We start from the raw sequence: 18,710 nt of genomic DNA, 5'->3' as shown, positions 1-18,710 counted from the left end.
AAAAACTAACAACTGGGACCTAGTCAAACTTACAAGCTTTTACACAGCAAAGGAAACCATAACACAATGAAAAGACAACCTACAGAATGGGAAAAAATACCTGCAAATGATGCGACAAACAAGGGCTTAATTTCCAAAATATACAAACAGCTCATACAATTCAATAACAACAAAACAAATAACGCAATCGAAAAATGGGCAGAAGATATAAATAGACATTTCTCCAAAGAAGACATACAGATGGCCAACAGGCACATGAACAGATGCTCCACATCATTAACTGTGAGAGAAATGCAAATCGAAACTACAATGAGATATCACCTCACACTTGTCAGAATAGCTATCATTAAAAAGTCTACAAATAACAAATGCTGGAGAGGATGTGGAGAAAAGGGAACCCTCCTACACTGTTGGAGGGAATGTAAGTTGGAGCAGCCACTATGGAGAACAGTATGGAGGCACCTCAAAAAACTAAAAATAGAGTTGCCATATGATCCAGCAATCCCACTCCTGGCATATATCTGGAAAAAACTATAATTCAAAAAGATACATGCATCCCTATGTTCATAGCAGCTCTATTCACAATAGCCAAGACATGTAAACAACCTAAATATCCATCAACAGATGAATGGATAAAGAAGATGTGGTACATATATACAATGGAATACTATTCAGCCATAAAAATGAATGAAATAATGCCATTTGCAGCAACATGGATGGATCTAGAGATTATCATAGGAGTGAAGTAAGTCACACCACCTAGAGTAATGAAAATAAAAACAAAAATAAACAAATGGGACCTAATTAAACTTAAAAGCTTATGCACAGCAAAGAAAACCATAAACAAAATGAAAAGACAACCCTCAGAGTGCGAGAAAATATTTGCAAACGAAGCAACCAGCAAGGGATTAATCTCCAAAATATACAAATAGCTCATGCAGCTCAATATCAAAAAAAACAACCCAATTGAAAAATCGGCAGAAGATCTAAATAGATATTTCTCCAAAGAAGACATACAGATGGCCAAAAAACACATGAAAAGATGCTCAACATTAATTATTGGAGAAATGCAAATCAAAACTACAGTGAGAGGGCTTCCCTGGTGGTGCAGTGGTTGAGAATCTGCCTGCCAATGCAGGGGACACGGGTTCGAGTCCTGGTCTGGGAAGATCCCACATGCCGCAGAGCAACTAGGCCCGTGAGCCACAACTACTGAGCCTGCATGACTGGAGCCTGTGCTCCGCAACGAGAGGCCGCGATAGTGAGAGGCCCGCGCACCGCGATGAAGAGTGGCCCCTGCTTGCCACAACTAGAGAAAGCCCTCGCACAGAAACGAAGACCCAACACAGCCAAAAATAAATAAATAAATAAATAAAAATCAAAAAAACAAAAAAACCCAAAAACTACAGTGAGGTATCACCTCATACCAGTCAAAATGGCCATCATCAAAAAATCTACAAACAATAAATGCTGGAGAGGGTGTGGAGAAAAGGGAACCCTCCTACACTGTTGGTGGGAATGTAAATTGGTACAGCCACTATGGAGAACAGTATGGAGGTTCCTTAAAAAACTAAAAACAGAGCTACCATATGAGCCAGCAATCCCACTCCTGGGCATATATCCAGAAAAAAACATAATTCAAAAGGATGCACGCACCCCGATGTTCACTGCAGCACTATTTACAATAGCCAGGACATGGAAGCAACCTAAATGTCCATTGACAGAGGAATGGATAAACAAGATGTGGTACATATATACAACGAAATATTACTCAGCCATAAAAAGGAACAAAATAATGCCATTTGCAGCGACATGGATGGATCTGGAGATTGTCATACAGAGTGAAGTAAGTCAGAAAGAGAAAGACAAATATCATATAACATCGCTTATATATGGAATCTAGAAAAATGATACAGATGAGCTTATTTGCAAAGCAGAAATAGAGTCACAGATGTAGAAAACAAACTTATGGTTACCAAGGGGTGGGGGGTGGGATGAACTGGGAGACTGGGATTGACATATATACATTACTATGTATAAAATAGTTAACTAATGAGAACCTACTATATAGCACAGGGAACTCTACTCAGTGCTCTGTGGTGAACTAAATGGGAAGGGAATCTAAAAAAGAGTGGATATATGTATATGTATAACTGATTTATTTTGCTATACAGCAGAAACTAACACAACATTGTAAAGCAATATACTCCAATAAAAATTTTTTTAAAAAGTGAAGTCAGAAAGACAAATATCATATATCACTTATATGTGGAATCTAAAATATGACACAAATGAACTTATGTATGAAACAGAAACAGACTCACATAGAGAACAACATGTGGTTGCCAAGGGGGAGGGGGGTGAGGGAGGGATGGAGTAGGAGTCTGGGGTTAGGAGATGCAAACTAGCATATATAGAATGGATAAATAACAAGGTCCTACTGTACAGCACAGGGAACTATATTCAATACCCTGTGATAAACCATAATTGAAATGAATATAAAAAAGAATGTAAATATTATATATGTATAAATGAATCACTTTGCTGTTCAGCAGAAATTAACAGAACATTGTAAATCAAATATACTTCAATTTTTAAAAATTATTTCAAAATGAATCAAAGACCTAAATATAAGAGCTAAAACCATAAAATATAAAAAAATAAAGGGGGAAAGCTTCATAATATTGGATTTGGGAATGATTTCTTGGATTTGACACCAAAAGCACAGATAACAAAAGAAAAAATAGATAAACTGCATTACATCAAAATTTAAAATGTTCGTGGGTCACAGGACACAATCAACAGTGAAAAGGCATGAGAGAAAATTTCTCTCAAGGAATGAGAGAAAATATTTGCAAATCATATATCTGATAAGGCGTTAATAACCAGAACACAGAGAGAACACACAGAACTAGACAACAAAAAAACAATCTGATTAAAAAATGGGCAAAAGACTTGAACAGAAATTTCCCCAAAGAAAATATAAAAATGGCCAATAAGCTTATTAAAAAATGTGCCAAATCACTAATCATTAAGGAAATGCAAATCAAAACCACAACGAGATACCACTTCACACCTATCAGAATGGCCATAATCAAAAAAACAGAAAGTAAGTGTTGGTGAGGATGTGGAATGCTGTGTGCTGCTGGTAATAATGTAAAATGGTGCTGCTGCTATGGAAAACAGTATGGCAGTTCCTCAAAAAAATTAAAAATAGAACTACCATATCATCTAGTAATCCCACTTCTGGATAGATATCCAAAAGAATTGAAAATAGGGTCTCAGAGAGATATCTGTACACCCATGTTCATTGCAGTATTATTCATAAGAGCCAAAAGGTAGAAGCAACCCAACTATCCAACAAGAGATTAATGGATAAACAAAATGTGGTATATACAATAGAATATTATTCATCCTTAAAAAGGAAGGAGATTCTGACACATGCTACAACATGGATGAATCCTGAAGACATTATGTAAGAGAAATAAGCCAGTTGCAAAAGAGTAAATACTGTATAATTCCACTTATATGAGCTACCTGGAATAAGCAAATTCATAGAGACAGAAAGTAGAAAGGTGGCTGCCAGGGGTCAGGAGGAGAGGGGAATGAGGAGTTATTTTTCAATGGGTATAAAGTTCCAATTTAGGAAGATGAAAAATGTTCTGGAGATGGATGGTGGTAATGGCTGCAGAACAATGTGAATGTACTGAATTAATGCCACTGATTTGACCACTTAAAAATGGTTAAAATAGTAAATTTTATTAAGTATATTTTACCCCCTCACATACAGAAAAGTTGGTTGCTCTCATATTGCAAAAGAGAAATATTTTTCAATTTGTTGCTCACAAACTGAACTAGCCCTACTACACATATTAGAAATGTGAGCTATGAGGATCTGTGAGGTTATTTCCCATGATATTAGCAGATCTGATTTAGAACTCCTTGATCTGATACCTTGGGAATATCAAGAGTGTATCTTTACACAAAAGCACTAATCAAGGCAACAGATAAAAGCATTTAAAAATGTTCAAAAACACCACAAAAATTTAACAATATTAATAAACAACTGGAACACAGTTCTCAGACTAAGTATCAACAACCAGCCACCCTCCTATGAGGGGCTACACAAACTACTGTAGTTCACTATTTATGCAATTACTTACTTTCTTCACATTTCACTACCCACTAATTAAGTCTGAAATTGTTCAGAAATTTAAAAAAAATTTTCTCTAAAGAAATTTCACTGTCCTATATTCCAGCCACTTAGGTCTACATGAATCATGTTGTAAAACTCAGTCTAAACTTGTGAAATCCTTAAAATGATCTAAAGCACTAAAATAAAAAGAAAATTCAAAAGGGGCAATTCTAGGAATCTTTATAAAATAGATTCTATTATCCATAAACCATGGGATTAAAAATTAGTGATAAAAGACTCAATTTTGTTACCTCTCTGCACCTGCTATGCAGACAGAACAATTTTCCCATATGTGAATATTTTCCTGATTAAGAGATACATATACATGGCCAGATATTTATCATTTAACACATGTACATACCTGAGCAAAAAGGTAAGACATGACAAAGTCATCAAGAAGAGGAGCTTCAGCACCTCGAGATATTCCATGCCTATAGGTTCTGTTGCTGCCATTACAGTACCAGTAAGGAAAGTAAAATCTACGAGACAATTAAAACAATCAGTCAGCCTCCAACAGTTCTAATATAAACATACTGTATATATATAACCACTTCCGATCTACCAAAAGATATTATCCCATAATCAGAAAACACAGCTAACAGTGTTAAATACAAAATGAGGACAAAAGGAAATATGGGTAAAGTCATGGTAATAATACAGCCAGAAAATACAAGAAACGTAAGTTTAAAATCCATATTCTGCCTTCTTCCATGAACAGAACATAGAAGCAAATAATAGAAAATAGAGAAATGTAGAAATAAAACATTAACAAAAAAAATTTTAGTACGGACACCAGGGTGGAAAGCGGGGTGGTGGTGGTGGTGGGATGAATTGGGAGATTGGGATTGACATATATACACTAATATGTATAAAATAGATAATTAATAAGAACCTGCTGTATTAAAAATAAAATAAAATTCAAAAAAAATTTTTAATGTAATTCTAGGAACATCAGTAGAGGAATCTGAAAATGCTAATTTGTTGTGAAAACAAATAATTGCTTCTTCTTTAAAGAAACAGAGATTACATAAAAAAGAATGAAATAATGCCATTTGCAGCTACATGGACAGACCTAGAGATTATCATATTAAGCGAAGCCAGTCAGAAAGAGAAAGACAAATACCATATGATATCACTTATCTGTGGAATCTAAAATATGACACAAATGAACTTATCTATGAAACAGAAACAGACTCACAGACATAGAGGACAGACTTGTGGTCACCAAAGGGGAAGGGGAGTGGGGGAGCGTTGGATTGTGAGTTTGGGGTTAGCAGATGCAAACTATTATATATAGAATGGATAAACAAGGTCCTACTATATAGCACAGGGATATTCAATATCCTGTAATAAGCTATAATGCAAAAGAATGTGAAAAAGAATATAAATATGTATGACTAAATCACTTTACTGTACACAAGAAACTAACACAACATTGTAAATCAACTATACTTGTTAAAAAAAAATGGAGGTTACAAACTTGTCCTTCAGAGAAACAAACAAAAAAATTCTATATTGCTTTTTTTATTTACAGCTCTACTGAGATATAATTCACATAAAGTTCACTCATTTAAAGTATACAATTCAATGTTTTTAGTATATTCAAAGCACTGTACAAACATCACCACAACCTAACTTTAGAACATCTTTATCTCCCATAAAAGAAATTCCCTACCCAAGCCACCCTTATCTACTCCTCAGCCCTAAGTTACCACTAGTCTATCTCTATAAATTTGTCTATTCTGGATATTTTATATAAATGGAATCATATAATGTGTGGCTTTTTCTACCTTCTTTCACTTAGCATAATGTTTTCAAGGATCATCCACATTTATAGCATGTATCAGTACTTCATTTCTTTTTATTGCCCAATTAAATTCCCATTGTATGGATATACGACATTTTGCTTAACCATTCATGACTTCATGGACATTTGGTTTGTTTCCATCTTTTTGCTATTGTGAATAATGTTGCTATGAATAATCATATACAAGGTTTTTTTTCCTGTGGATGTATGTTTTCATTTCTCTTGCATATATACCTAGGGTGGCATTGCTGAATCATATGATAATCCTATGTTTATCTTTTAAAGGAGTAGCCAAACTGTCTTTCATGGCAGCTGTGCTATTTTATACTTCTAACAACAATGTATGAGTGTCCCAATAGGTCACATCCTTGCCAACACTTGGGTGGAGAGTTTAGCTAAGTTACTCTATGGTACTGCTGACTCAGCATTCATTTTGTTTTGTCAAGAGTCCTGTAGTGACCTTAAACTGACATTAGCTCCCACACAAACGCATGCCCTAGAGAGCAACTTGCAGAGTCACAAGCAAATGTAAGTTCCTTATACGACTTCCCCAACAGCCACTGTGATCAATAGTCATCCCTGCCTCCCAGTGTCTAGTCCTATGCACCTCTTCAATAAGATCCCTACGTGGCTTACCAAACCCCAACTCTTTTGAATTGACCAGTCTGGCCTTAGTCCAGGAACCCCAAGGCACTCTACACTTAAACCCTAATAAGGGCATGTGCTCCAGGTCCTGACTCTCTCTATCTGCACTGTGCCTTGACCTCTCCATGTGACCCCTTAAGGCATGCGGGTACATGAGCAATAAACTTTTCTACTTCAATTCCTCTTGTAGTCTGTTGTTGAAATGTGGCTCACCATCTGGCACCCTATGTTCCACTTAATAAGAGGTAATTTGACATTTTTTTTGTTTTGTTTTAATCTTTTGGCCGCATCGCGCAGCACGTGGGATCTTAGTTCCCCAACCAGGGATCGAACCCGTGCCTCCTGCATTGGCAGCATGGAGTCTTAACCACTGGACCACCAGGGAAGTCTCTAATTTGACAAATTTATAACAACGTGTTATTGTCCATCTTTTTAATGCTTGCCATCCTAGTGGGTAAAATGATATCCCATTGTGGTTTTGATTTACATTTCTCTAATGGATAAAGATGTTGAGTATCTTTTCACATGCTTATTGATCATTTGTATGTTTTGTTTAGAGAAAGGGCTATTCAAAACTTTGCCCCTATTTTAATTGTGTTAGTTGTCACTGTACTGAACTGTAAGTGTTCTTTATATATTCTGGATATAAGACATCTGTCAGATATATAATTTACAAACATTTTCTTCCATTCTATGGGTTGTCTTTTCACATTCTTGTCAGTATCCTTTGATGCACAAACATATACTTTGATGAATCCCAATTAACCTATTTTTCTTTTGTTGCTTAGGCTTTTGGTGCCATATTGGAATCACTGCCTAATTTAAGTACACAAACACATGATCCTGTTTTCTCCTAAGAATTTATAGTTTTAGCTCTTAGATTTAGGTCTATGATCCATTTTAAGTTACCTTTTTGTAAACAGTGTGAGTTGTCTAAATTCATTACTTTACATGTGGATATTCAGTTGTCCCGGCACCATTTGTTGAAAAGACTATTCTTTCCCCATGAATTGTCTTGGCACCCTTGTCTAAAGTCTATTACCATAATATGAGAGATTATTTTTGGACTTTCAATTTTATTCCATTAATCTATTATCTAACCTTAAGTCAGCACCACACTGTCTTGATTACTACGGCTGTGGACAAAGTTTCGAAATAAGTGTGAATCTTCTAACTTTGTTCTTTTTCAAGACTGTTTTGGCTATTCCAAGTCCCTTTGATTTTTTATGAATTTTATGACAAATTTGTCAATTTCTGCAATAAAGATAGCTAGAATTTCAGTGGAGATTGCATTGAATATACAGATTAATTATGGGAACATTGCCATCTTAACAATATTAAGTCTTCCTATATTATCTTTCCATTTATTTAGGTGTTTCTCTAATTTCTTTCAATGATATTTTATATTTCTCAGTACACAAATTTTGCACTTCTTTTGTCAGGTTTATACCTAAGTATTCTTTTATGCTATTGTAAATGGAATTTTCTTAATTTCACATTTGTTCTGTAATTGCTAGCATATAGAAATACAACTGATTTTGTATTTCTGTCCTGTAACTAGGCTGAGCTCATTTATTAGTTCTAATAGTTTATTAATTCCTTAGGATTTTTCATGTACTAGATCATATCATCTGTGAACAGAGAGTTTTGCCACTTCTTTTCCAATATAGATGCCTTGTATTTCTTTCTCTTGCCTATTTTCCCTGGCTAGAATCTATGGTACAGTGTTAAATAGAAGTGGTGAGAGCAGATATTCTTGTCTTGTTCCTGGTCTTTGGAAGAAAGCATTCAGCCTTTCACTACCAAGCATAAGGTTAGCTTTGTGTTTTTCACAGATGCCCTTTATCAGACTAAGTTCCCTTCCATTCTTATTATGTTTAATATTTTGATCATGATAGAATGTTGGATTTTGTCAAATGTTTTTCTCTGTGTCTATTAAGATGATCATATGATTTGATTCTTTATTCTACTAATATGGTACATTATATTGATTGATTGATTTTCATATGTTAAAGCAACCTTGTATTTCCTGGAGTAAATTCCACCTGGTCAATATTTAATCCTTTTTATATATTGCTGAATTTTGTTTGCTAGTATTTTCTTGATGATTTTTACAACTATGTTTATACGGGATATTTGTCTGAAGCTTTCTTTTCTTTTAGATGTCTTTGTCTGGATTTGGTATCAGGGTAATGGTGAACTCACCAGAATGAATTAGGAAGTGTTCCCTCCTTTTCACTTTTTGTGAATAACTAGTATCAGCTCTTCCTTAAAAGTTTAATAGAATTACCAGTAAAGCCACTTGGGCCTGGGCTTTCCTTTGTGGAAAGTTTTTTTAAATTAGTAACTGAATTCCATTTCTTTACTTGTTAAGGTCTATTCAGACATGCTACTTCTTCCTTTGTCAGTTCTACAGTTTGTGTCTTTCTAAACATTTGTCCATTTCATTTGATTATGTAGTTTGTTGGCATACAGTTGTTCCTTATAATCCTTTTTATTTCTGTAAGGTCACAGTAATGTTACCTCTTTTATTCCTGATTTTAATAATTTAAGCTTCTCTCTTTTTATCTTGGTCAGTCTAGCTAAAGGTTTGCTGATATTGTTGATCTTTTCAAAGAACCAACTTTTGGTTTCTTGATTTTCTCTGTTGTCTTCCTATTCTCTATTTCATTTATTTCTCCTCTGATCTTTATTATTTCCTTCCTTCAACTTGATTTGAATTTAATTTACTCTTCTTTTTCTACTTTGTTAAAGTCGAATGTTATTGCTTTGAGAACTTTTTTCTTTTTTAATATAGGTGCTTATAGCCATGAATTTCCATTAAGCATTGTTTTAGCTGCATACCATAAGTTTTGATATGATCCGTTTCATTTTCAGTCATATCAAAGTATTTTCCATTTTCCTTTGTGATTTCTTCTCTGACCCCTCATTTAGAAGTGTGTTGTTAATTACCATGTATTTGTGAATTTTCCAGATTTCCTTCTGTTAATGATTCCTAATTTAATTCCACTGTAGTCAGAGAACATACTTTGTATGACTTCAGTCTTTGCAAATTTATTGAGATTCATTTTGTGGACTAACATATGATCTATCCTGGAGAATATTCCATATGCACTTGAAAAGAATGTGTATTGTGCTGTGGTTGGGTGCAGTGTTCTATATATGTATGTCTAGCTGGTTTACAGTGTTGGTCAAGTCTTCTATTTCCTTGCTGATCTTCTGTCTATTACTGAAAGTGACCATTGAAGTCACTGTCCATTACTGAAAGTGACATATTGAAGTCTCCAACTATTATTGTTGAATTGTCTAGTTTTCCCTTTAATTCTTTCATTGCTGCTTCATTTATTTTGGAGCTCTGTAGTTGGATCCAACTTGTAACAATTTTTAAAAAATGTTATTATGTTTCCTAACAGATTAACTCCTTGATAATTATAAAATGTCCCTCCTCTGTCTCTAGCAATAATATATATCTGAAAGTCAATTTTGTCTGATATTAATACAGCTACTCCAGCTCTCTTTCGGTTAATGAATGCCTGTTATATCTTTTTCAATCCTTTACTTTCAAGTTATTTGTGTTTTTGAATGCAAAGTGTGCCTCTTATAGACAGCATGTAATTTATGGGTTTTTTTAAATTCAGTCCTCCAATCTCTGCCTTTTGACCTGAGTGTTTAATTCGTTTACATTTAAGGCAATTACTGTTAATAAAGTGTTTATTATGTCTGTCATTTTGCTTCTATTAGGCTTTTTTTGGATTTTTTGTTCATATATTCCTCCATTATTGCTATAGGTATTTTCTAGTGTATTACATACATTAAGTCTCTTGTTTTATCTTTTACTATATATTTTTGAGTTATTTTCATAGGAGTCTCCCAGAGGATTACAATAGACATTTTAACTTAAACAATCTAGTTCTTATTCATATCAACTTAATTTCAATAAAATAAAGAAACTCTGTTCCATTCCCTTTATTCTATATTTGTCATACGTTAAATCTTTATACATTATAAGCCCTCCAACACAGTTTTATAATTGTTGCTCTTTTATGTTGATTTTGAAATAACCCATAAATATGTAATAAAGGAAATGAAGAATAGCCTCTGAACAAAAGGCAGGTGGAATTTTTTTTTAATTATATAAAATCTCCTTTTGGGTAGTTTCTGGTTAGACTATCCTTGGAACTTTTGATTATAGGTAGCAATGGATATGTGCCCCCTTAGTTTAAAAATAGGAGAAAGTCATGAATTTGATAAGGGACATATTTTTTAATTCTTAAGGAGAGGTCAGCAAACTATGGCTCACAGGCCCAATCTGGTCCACTACCAATTTTTATAAAGTTTTACTGGAACAGTGATGGCCATTCATTTACTTACTGTCTATGGTTGCTTTCACACTATAACAACAGAGTTGAATAACTACAACAGAGACAGTATGGCCTGCAATGCCTAAAATATTAACTATCTGGCTTCTTATAGAAAAAGACTGCAGACCACTGCTCTGCAAACATTTTAAAATAAAAAGATATACTACTTGCTGATTGCAGAAAGTATAGTAATTATAGAGAGTGATAAAGAAAATATTCTTAATAAGATATTGATATTTTGTGAAACATATGCATATTACCCTGCTTCTTTAAATAACACAAATTGAAAAGTCTTAAAACCTGTGTAAGTCTTACATAACTTTGAATAGATTTAATCCTAGGTACCTTATGTTTTTTGTTTTTATTAGTCATTATTTTAAGTGACCTCTTTCTGTTTGTGATGTATGGAAATAGTTAATTTTTTAACATATTGATCACATAAATCTAGCCTTCTGCTGAATGACTATTATTGATGCCTGTAGATTTGTTCATATTTTCTATGTTATCATATCATCTCCAAATAATGACTTTTTGCTTCTTTGTTCTCAATTATGAAATATTTTATTTATTTTTCCTGTCTTACTATACTGGTTAGGAACTCCACCAAAATCCTATATACAAGCAGTGATCACGGCTATCTCTGTTTTCTATATATCTTGTTCCTGATTTTAAGGAGAATGCTTCTAACATTTTACCATTTAAGAACATTATTTGCCACATGTTTTTTGCAGATATCCTTTGTCGTGGTAAGGATGCCTCTCTTAAGTCTTAGTTTATTAAGGTCTCCTTTTCTTTTCTTTTAAAAAACATGAATGAGTCCATTTTCTTTTTTACTATGCAACACTGACTCTGTATGGAATGGATCTATTTCATAAGTAAGAACCAGAGATCAAACTTATTTCTTTGTTTCATCCTTTTGAATGGAAAAGTACCTCTGGATTTCTCTAAATTGGTACTACATATTACCAAAGATTATCAAATAAAGTAACTTGAGGTTGTAAATAATCACTGGCAAAATCTTATCTTTCCTTCACTTCAACTTAAAAAAAAAGTTATTAAAAAGAAAAAATGTGAGCTTACATATTATTGATCAAAACATCAAATTTCCTGGGAAACTATCAATATTCCAAACATTTAGGATTTTGCTAGTAAAGGCCATTCTTGCCCTGTTCAAAATTTAATTATAATCTTAAGTGGTAAAGTAGCATCTCACCAGGACAGCTTTATTCTCAGAGCATTCTAGTTAAAGAACATGTATGAACACTTTCTCTAGTGGGGAAAGAGAGTCTTCATTGAAGAAGATTAGACGCTAATTGGTTCTGGTCTCTGATATTAAAGACCTTGCAATTTAAAAATATGGTTGATAATTTCTCCCACTTTGCCCTTTTACTATTAAGTTAATTAGTCACTTTACTGGAGAAAGTACCTGACTCTGTAGAGTACATTGTGCCTGGTTGATTCATCTATATGGAAGACATGGTTGGGTGGATACCAGATCCTTTCTGTTTCATTCATTAAAGCAAACATACTATGATACACAGGTGTGATTCCTAGGAAAGAAGCAGAAAAAAAAATTATTAGTGAAGTACATTTACATAACATCTATGATCTGCAATGGGGCTGAAGTAACAACTCTTAAAATCAGCACAAAATGCAGTAGCAGTCAAAATCTTGTTCAACATGACTTACAACTGAATTCTTAATTAAATACATTTTCCCCCTATATTTTAAAATTTGATTGCTAGGATTCTTTCAAGCACATTATGAAATATATTTTATCTAGTTTTTAGTTGTCCTGTACAGTAAGGTTGATTTAAAGTTACGTGTGTTTTAAATAATAATGAGGGTACCAAATAACTAAAATATTTAGGAGTCATCAGGTGCTTTAAAGAAAACAGTGCAACAGTTTTATTTTTAAATGTCAAGTTTTACACAATATACTAGTCGTTATATCCTCTGTACTATTTAAACTTACAATGAAAAACTTTAAACATCAACTTAAAATGCAAGAATTTTTTTCAAAGACATTTTAGGAGGTACATTAACAAAATGCTGAAGGCCAGTGGACTTTTAAAAAAACATACAGAACACCTAAGCCACACAATTAAATAACGCATATTATTTCCAAGCACATACAGAACATTCACACATACATACACCCAAACAAATAAATACCAATCATGTGGAGACTAAAAACGAGTCTCCAAAAATGCCAGAGAATGATCATACATACCATGTTTTCTAATCATACTTCAATTAAATCAGAAATGAATACTAAGGAAAAAAATTTTTAATCCTATATATTTGTAAACATAAGCCTCACAGAAAGTATGTTTACTCTAGCTATGTTTTCCTTCTTTTCCACTGTAGGCAAAATGACACCAACTTGACACACTGACAACGAAGATTTAAATTTTTTATTTAAGTTATTAACATAACTGTCTACTCATAAATATGTAATAATTTCAAGTAGTTATATATAAAAACATTATTCAGTAACAACTTTGAAACTGTATCCTTGTATCATTTTTGAATTTACAAATACTTCTAAATATCTCACAGGTCATAGGAGAAATTATAACTGAAATTAAAAAGCACTTACAATGAATGATGACCAATACCATGTATTAAATGATGGAGTATAACTAAAATGATACTCAAAAGGGAAAACTGTAGCTTTAACCTGCTTATATTAGAAAATCACAGATAATGACCTATATTATCTAACTCAATACATTAGAAAACAACAGACTAATCCCAAAGACAGATGAAAGAAGGACATGATAGAGTAGAAGTTAACAGAGAATAAAGATTCAATAAAGAGAATCAACAAAATAAAATCTGATTATTTGCAATTACTAACAAAATAAATAAGGCTTTGTCCAGCCTGATCAAGAAAAAAAAAAAAGGAGGCATAGATAAACATTAAGAATTTTTTTAAGTATAATTATAGGTATACATTATAAAGACAAAAAGAGTATTAGAATAAATTTTGGCAGTAAATTTGAAAATGTAGACAACTGGACAATTTTTGAAAATCTACATAACTTTAAAAAATGAATTCAAGAATTTTAAAACTTCAAAAGAAAAATAACTATTAAAGAAACAATCTAAGCACTTAAAAAGTTGAGGAGAAGAAAGGAGGAAGAAGGGAAAAAAAGGAAGAATGACAGAGAAGAAAGGGAAAACCACCAGCAGACTCAGATGAACTTTATACATGAGTTCAACTAAACATGAAAGACAATTCCAATCTTAAGTATACTATTACAGAGAACAGAAAAAGAGAACAGGAAAACTGACACATTTTGCGACTTCAGTTTGACCATGATACCAAAACCAGATAAAGACATCATAAAAGGATAGATAACACTTACCAAAATAGATTCAAAAATCCTAAATTAAATATCTGCAAACCAAATCCAGCAATGTTTCTTAGAAAAAAATTATGACAAAGTTCATTTATCCTAAGATTGCAGAGATGGACAAATTAGGAAAATCTATTAATATAATTCATCACAATAACATACTAGAAAAAAGTCTGAAGTAAAATGACAAAATGATAAATTTGAAAAGTTGGGTGGTGAGCACACTGATATGTATTTTATCTTTGTACACAAAGAATTACTTGAAATATTTTATAATTAAAAAATCAGGATTAAAAAGGCAAAACAGAAAAATAAAAAGAAAATGGCAAAAAATGGAAATAAGTTATTCACAGTAGAGCAAATCCACATGACTAATAAACATGGGAAAGGATGGTAATACTTAGTAATGAAGAAAATGCAAATTTAAATTAATATCACTTTATCCCCATTCAACTAGCAAAAATAATGAGAAGGATAGCATCTAGTGCTGACTGAACTGCAGTGAAAAGGGAACTATGATGTAATGGCTAGTAATGTAAACTAGTACAGCTTCTGAGAAAGCCGTACCTATATAATTTTGAGAAATCAATGTCAGTAAAAATTTAAAATATCCTTTTAACCCAGCAATCTCTTCTATGTACTCCTAAAAATGTAGCATAGTAGTAAGAAAATAGAAAGAAATAAAATATAAATTTGAGAGCAGAAGATACGAAAAAATTGTGGTGGTATAATCTATGCCATGGACCATTATGAAATTCAATACAAAGAATGAGTTAGTACAAAAGCAGTTGGCTTAATTAGATTTTTCACAATGTAGGTTTTCATGAGAAAAGCAAGAAGCACACAAGGGTATGTAATATGATTCCATTTTATAAAATAATAATCTCAAAATCCCAATGACCGTGGGTATGGGAGGGAGGGGGATTGTGTGTCCCTATATGATTATATGATTATGGAGAAAACTACGGGAGGATTCACAAGAGATTACTGTCCTAGCTGCCAGGATGGGACTAAAGAAAAAGGAAAGTAAAAGTACAGTGGAGAAGAAACTTCTTTTTTTTTTAAAGAACTCATTAAATAAAAGCAGTAAGCCTCATGTCAGAAAGAAAGGAATGGGAAAGGGAAAAAAAGAAAAAAGACACTAATGAATACCAAGATAAGGGTTTACCATGTATATCATCTTGAAACTGTAGAGAATAATGGCTTGTTATTCTCTAAACTTTAAAATAACCATAAGATGACAGGAAATAATACCATTCAAATAATTTGAGAAATAATTATTTTGTCTGAGTACTATTTGGATCTAGGCTAATTCTGCATCAAAAAAATATTTTAAACTTGAAATTTTGAAGAACATTATCTAATCAATCAAATAGCATTATAATCCCATGTCTCTGTGCCTTGCACATACTACTTCTTTTATCTAGAAGGTACAAGGTACTACCTCTCCTCTATCCACAAAATGGGTCACATTGCCAGTGTTCCAGGTATATATGTAAGAGACACAGTGGGAGATGAAACTGCCCAGGAAGGGACCATAAAAGACTGGATATGAGATTGCCTTGGGAAAAAAAACCACTGAAAAGAGAACCTTACCAAAAAAGTAGCATTCAGTTTAAATGTAATCATGCAAATAAAACTATATATGGAACCATTATTCTTAGCATATGATGATAAGGATATTTTTCTGAACAAGATGATGGCATGATTTTCAAACAATAGCGTAATTACACAAAGCCAGAAAAGTGAACTCATATTGATGAATCATAAGGATTTCTTAAAATGATGAATAATGATTTCTTAACATAAGTAAGACTCCATACCTTAATTATAGGTATCAAGATAGGAAAATAAATGTATCCATATACATTGGCACAAAAGGGTCAGAACAAGGGGATACACACCAAAACAAAAATGGTTACGTCACCCTGCAAACAAAAGCAGAAGACAGTGCTTATAGTCATGTTTAGTCACACTATCTTATTCCAAAATGGCAATTATATATTAATACTTATTTCATGTATTTCTTACTAGTTCATGTTAATTGGATTGTCCTAGGAAGGAAGAAAAGGCAGTGATACTGTGTTTGAGATATATATTATATTGAATAGATTGGACCTCAAAGAAACCTCAAAGTCATTTTTAACTCCCTTTCTTTCCCTACACACCAAGTCCAAATTATTCTTATTTTTATTTATTAATAAAATAGTATTAATTAGTTCAAAATGTTTCTTCTTTTCCAAGCCATTACCAGGATTGTGATTCAATTCTATATCATTCTAGACCAAGAATAGTCATCATTCCACTAATATTAATAGAGTCCCTATTCTATAATATGCACAAGATAGGTATGGAAAATACAAAAATGAAAATAGTGCCTAACGCTAAGGATCTCACAGTGTAGTAGATGACACAGAGAAGCCATTAGAGAATTACAATTCAAGAAATTAAGTGCAATGACAGTAAAGACAACAAGAAAACACAAAAGTACAGAGGTGACAAAGATTCTTTGGTTGACCAAATTTTAGTCAGGCTCCTCTGAACCCTCTCCCTAACAAGCCCCAACCACGTATTTCCTCGTAGAATCCAGTTTAAGCAGGAATCCTGCTTAAGTCCTTTTAGCAAGAATTCGCCACCCTTGATATCTGATCAAATTCTTCACCCCTACCATCCCCCAGGTAGTAGATGATCACCTTGGCCTGCTCAGCAAGAATCCTCTGTTAGGTTGGTTCAGCCAAAAATCTTCCCAGACTTGATGTCTCCTCTAGTAATGCTCCATTCACCAATGCCCCCACCCTACTTGCTCCTTGGCTATAAATTCCCACTTGTTCAGACTGTATCTAGAATTAAGCCCACTTCTCTACTGGAGTAGCTTCCCCTACTACAATAGTTGTTTAAATAAAGTCCATCTTTATCACTTTAACTTTTGTTTGGCTCTGGTTCCCTTTAAAAGAGGTAAGAAATTTATCAAGAGGTTCACGAGGAGTAAAGATAAACAAGAGCTGAAGGAATTTGTCACCAGCAGACCTGCAATACAAGAAATACTAAAAGGAGTTCTTTAGACTGAAGGAAAATGATGACAGATGAAAGCATGGAACTGTAGGAAAAATGAAGAACATGGGAAAGGGTAAAGATAAAAGAACAATGACTATTTAAAGCAATAATAATATAAGTGCTCTGTGTGTTTATGATGTATACAAAAGTAAAATATATTATATCAATAGCACCAAATGTGAAAAGAAGTAAATGGAGTTAAACTGTTATAAAGTTCTTGAATTGTTTGAAAAATAACATACTAGTTTAAGACTGTAATAAGCCAAAAATGTACATTATAATATCTAGGATAGCCACCAAAAGAAAAATACAAAAACTAGTACAAAAAATCCAACAGAAGAGATGAAGTAAAAAAAAAAAAAAAGAAAAGAAAAAAAAGAAAAAAAAAGAAAAATCCTTGATCAACCTAAAAAAGGCAGAAAAGAAGGAAAACAAAATGAAGACAGATAAATAGAAAACAAACAAGATAATAAATTTAAATACAAATATATCAGTAATTATATTACTGATTATATTATATAAATGTAAATGAGCCAATTAAAATGCATATTCTATCAGTCTGGATTATTAAAAAAAAAAAAACTTCATGTTATTTACAAGAGACATACTCTAAATGTGAGATACAGATAGGCTGAAGCTAAAAAGTAAGAAAATGATACACGATGCAAACACAAACCAAAAGAAACCTGATGAGTCAACATCAGCATCAGATGAAATAAACTTTAGGAAGAAGCATTAGTTGAGATAAAAAGGAACACTTCACAGTGATAAGAGGGTCAGTTAACAGCAAGACATAATAATATTAAATGTGTGTACAACTAATAACATGGCTCCAAAATACATGAAGCAAAAAAACATAGAACCAGAAGGAGAAACACATTCAAAATCTCTCAGGAACTGGGAAAACACAAAAAAATAAAAATAAAAGGACATAAAATTTAAAAAGTAACCAATTCAAATTTAGTTTACATTTAGAGAACACTACACCTAGCAAGTGCAGAATATACACCATTTTCAAATGCTTGTGAAATATTAAACAAGACAGTTGATAATCTAAGTAACATGAAAGTCTCAAAAAATTTCAAAGGACTGAAATTATACAGAGTATACACTATGAGCATAGAAAATTAAACAAACAAAAAATCAGTAACAGATGGATAATTTTAAAATCCCCAAAAGGAATCAGAATCCAGATCTTCTATATTACCTAAAATGTCCAGTTTTTAACAAAAAGATTATGAGATATGCAAAGAAACAGGAAAGTGTAATCCTTGGGCAAGAAA

At 32.8% G+C, this 18,710-nt stretch overlaps 1 protein-coding gene across 2 annotated transcripts in view; it reads right to left on the bottom strand.

Annotated features, from left to right (window-relative positions):
• Positions 1-18,710, bottom strand: part of JAK2 (Janus kinase 2) — a 169,688-nt gene that overhangs the window by 55,642 nt on the left and 95,336 nt on the right. For both annotated transcript variants that reach the window (XM_061200392.1, XM_061200393.1), the window contains exons 4-5: positions 12,435-12,558; positions 4,557-4,674 (exon numbers count right to left, since the gene is read on the bottom strand). In XM_061200392.1, the coding sequence (XP_061056375.1) occupies positions 4,557-4,674; positions 12,435-12,558 (242 nt within the window). The remainder of the gene's footprint in view (positions 1-4,556; positions 4,675-12,434; positions 12,559-18,710) is intronic.

The sequence above is a fragment of the Eubalaena glacialis genome, chromosome 9 (assembly GCF_028564815.1).
Source record: "Eubalaena glacialis isolate mEubGla1 chromosome 9, mEubGla1.1.hap2.+ XY, whole genome shotgun sequence".
Lineage (NCBI taxonomy): Eukaryota > Metazoa > Chordata > Mammalia > Artiodactyla > Balaenidae > Eubalaena > Eubalaena glacialis.
Note: the sequence above shows the minus strand (reverse complement) of the source record. Positions and strands in the feature narration are given on the sequence as shown.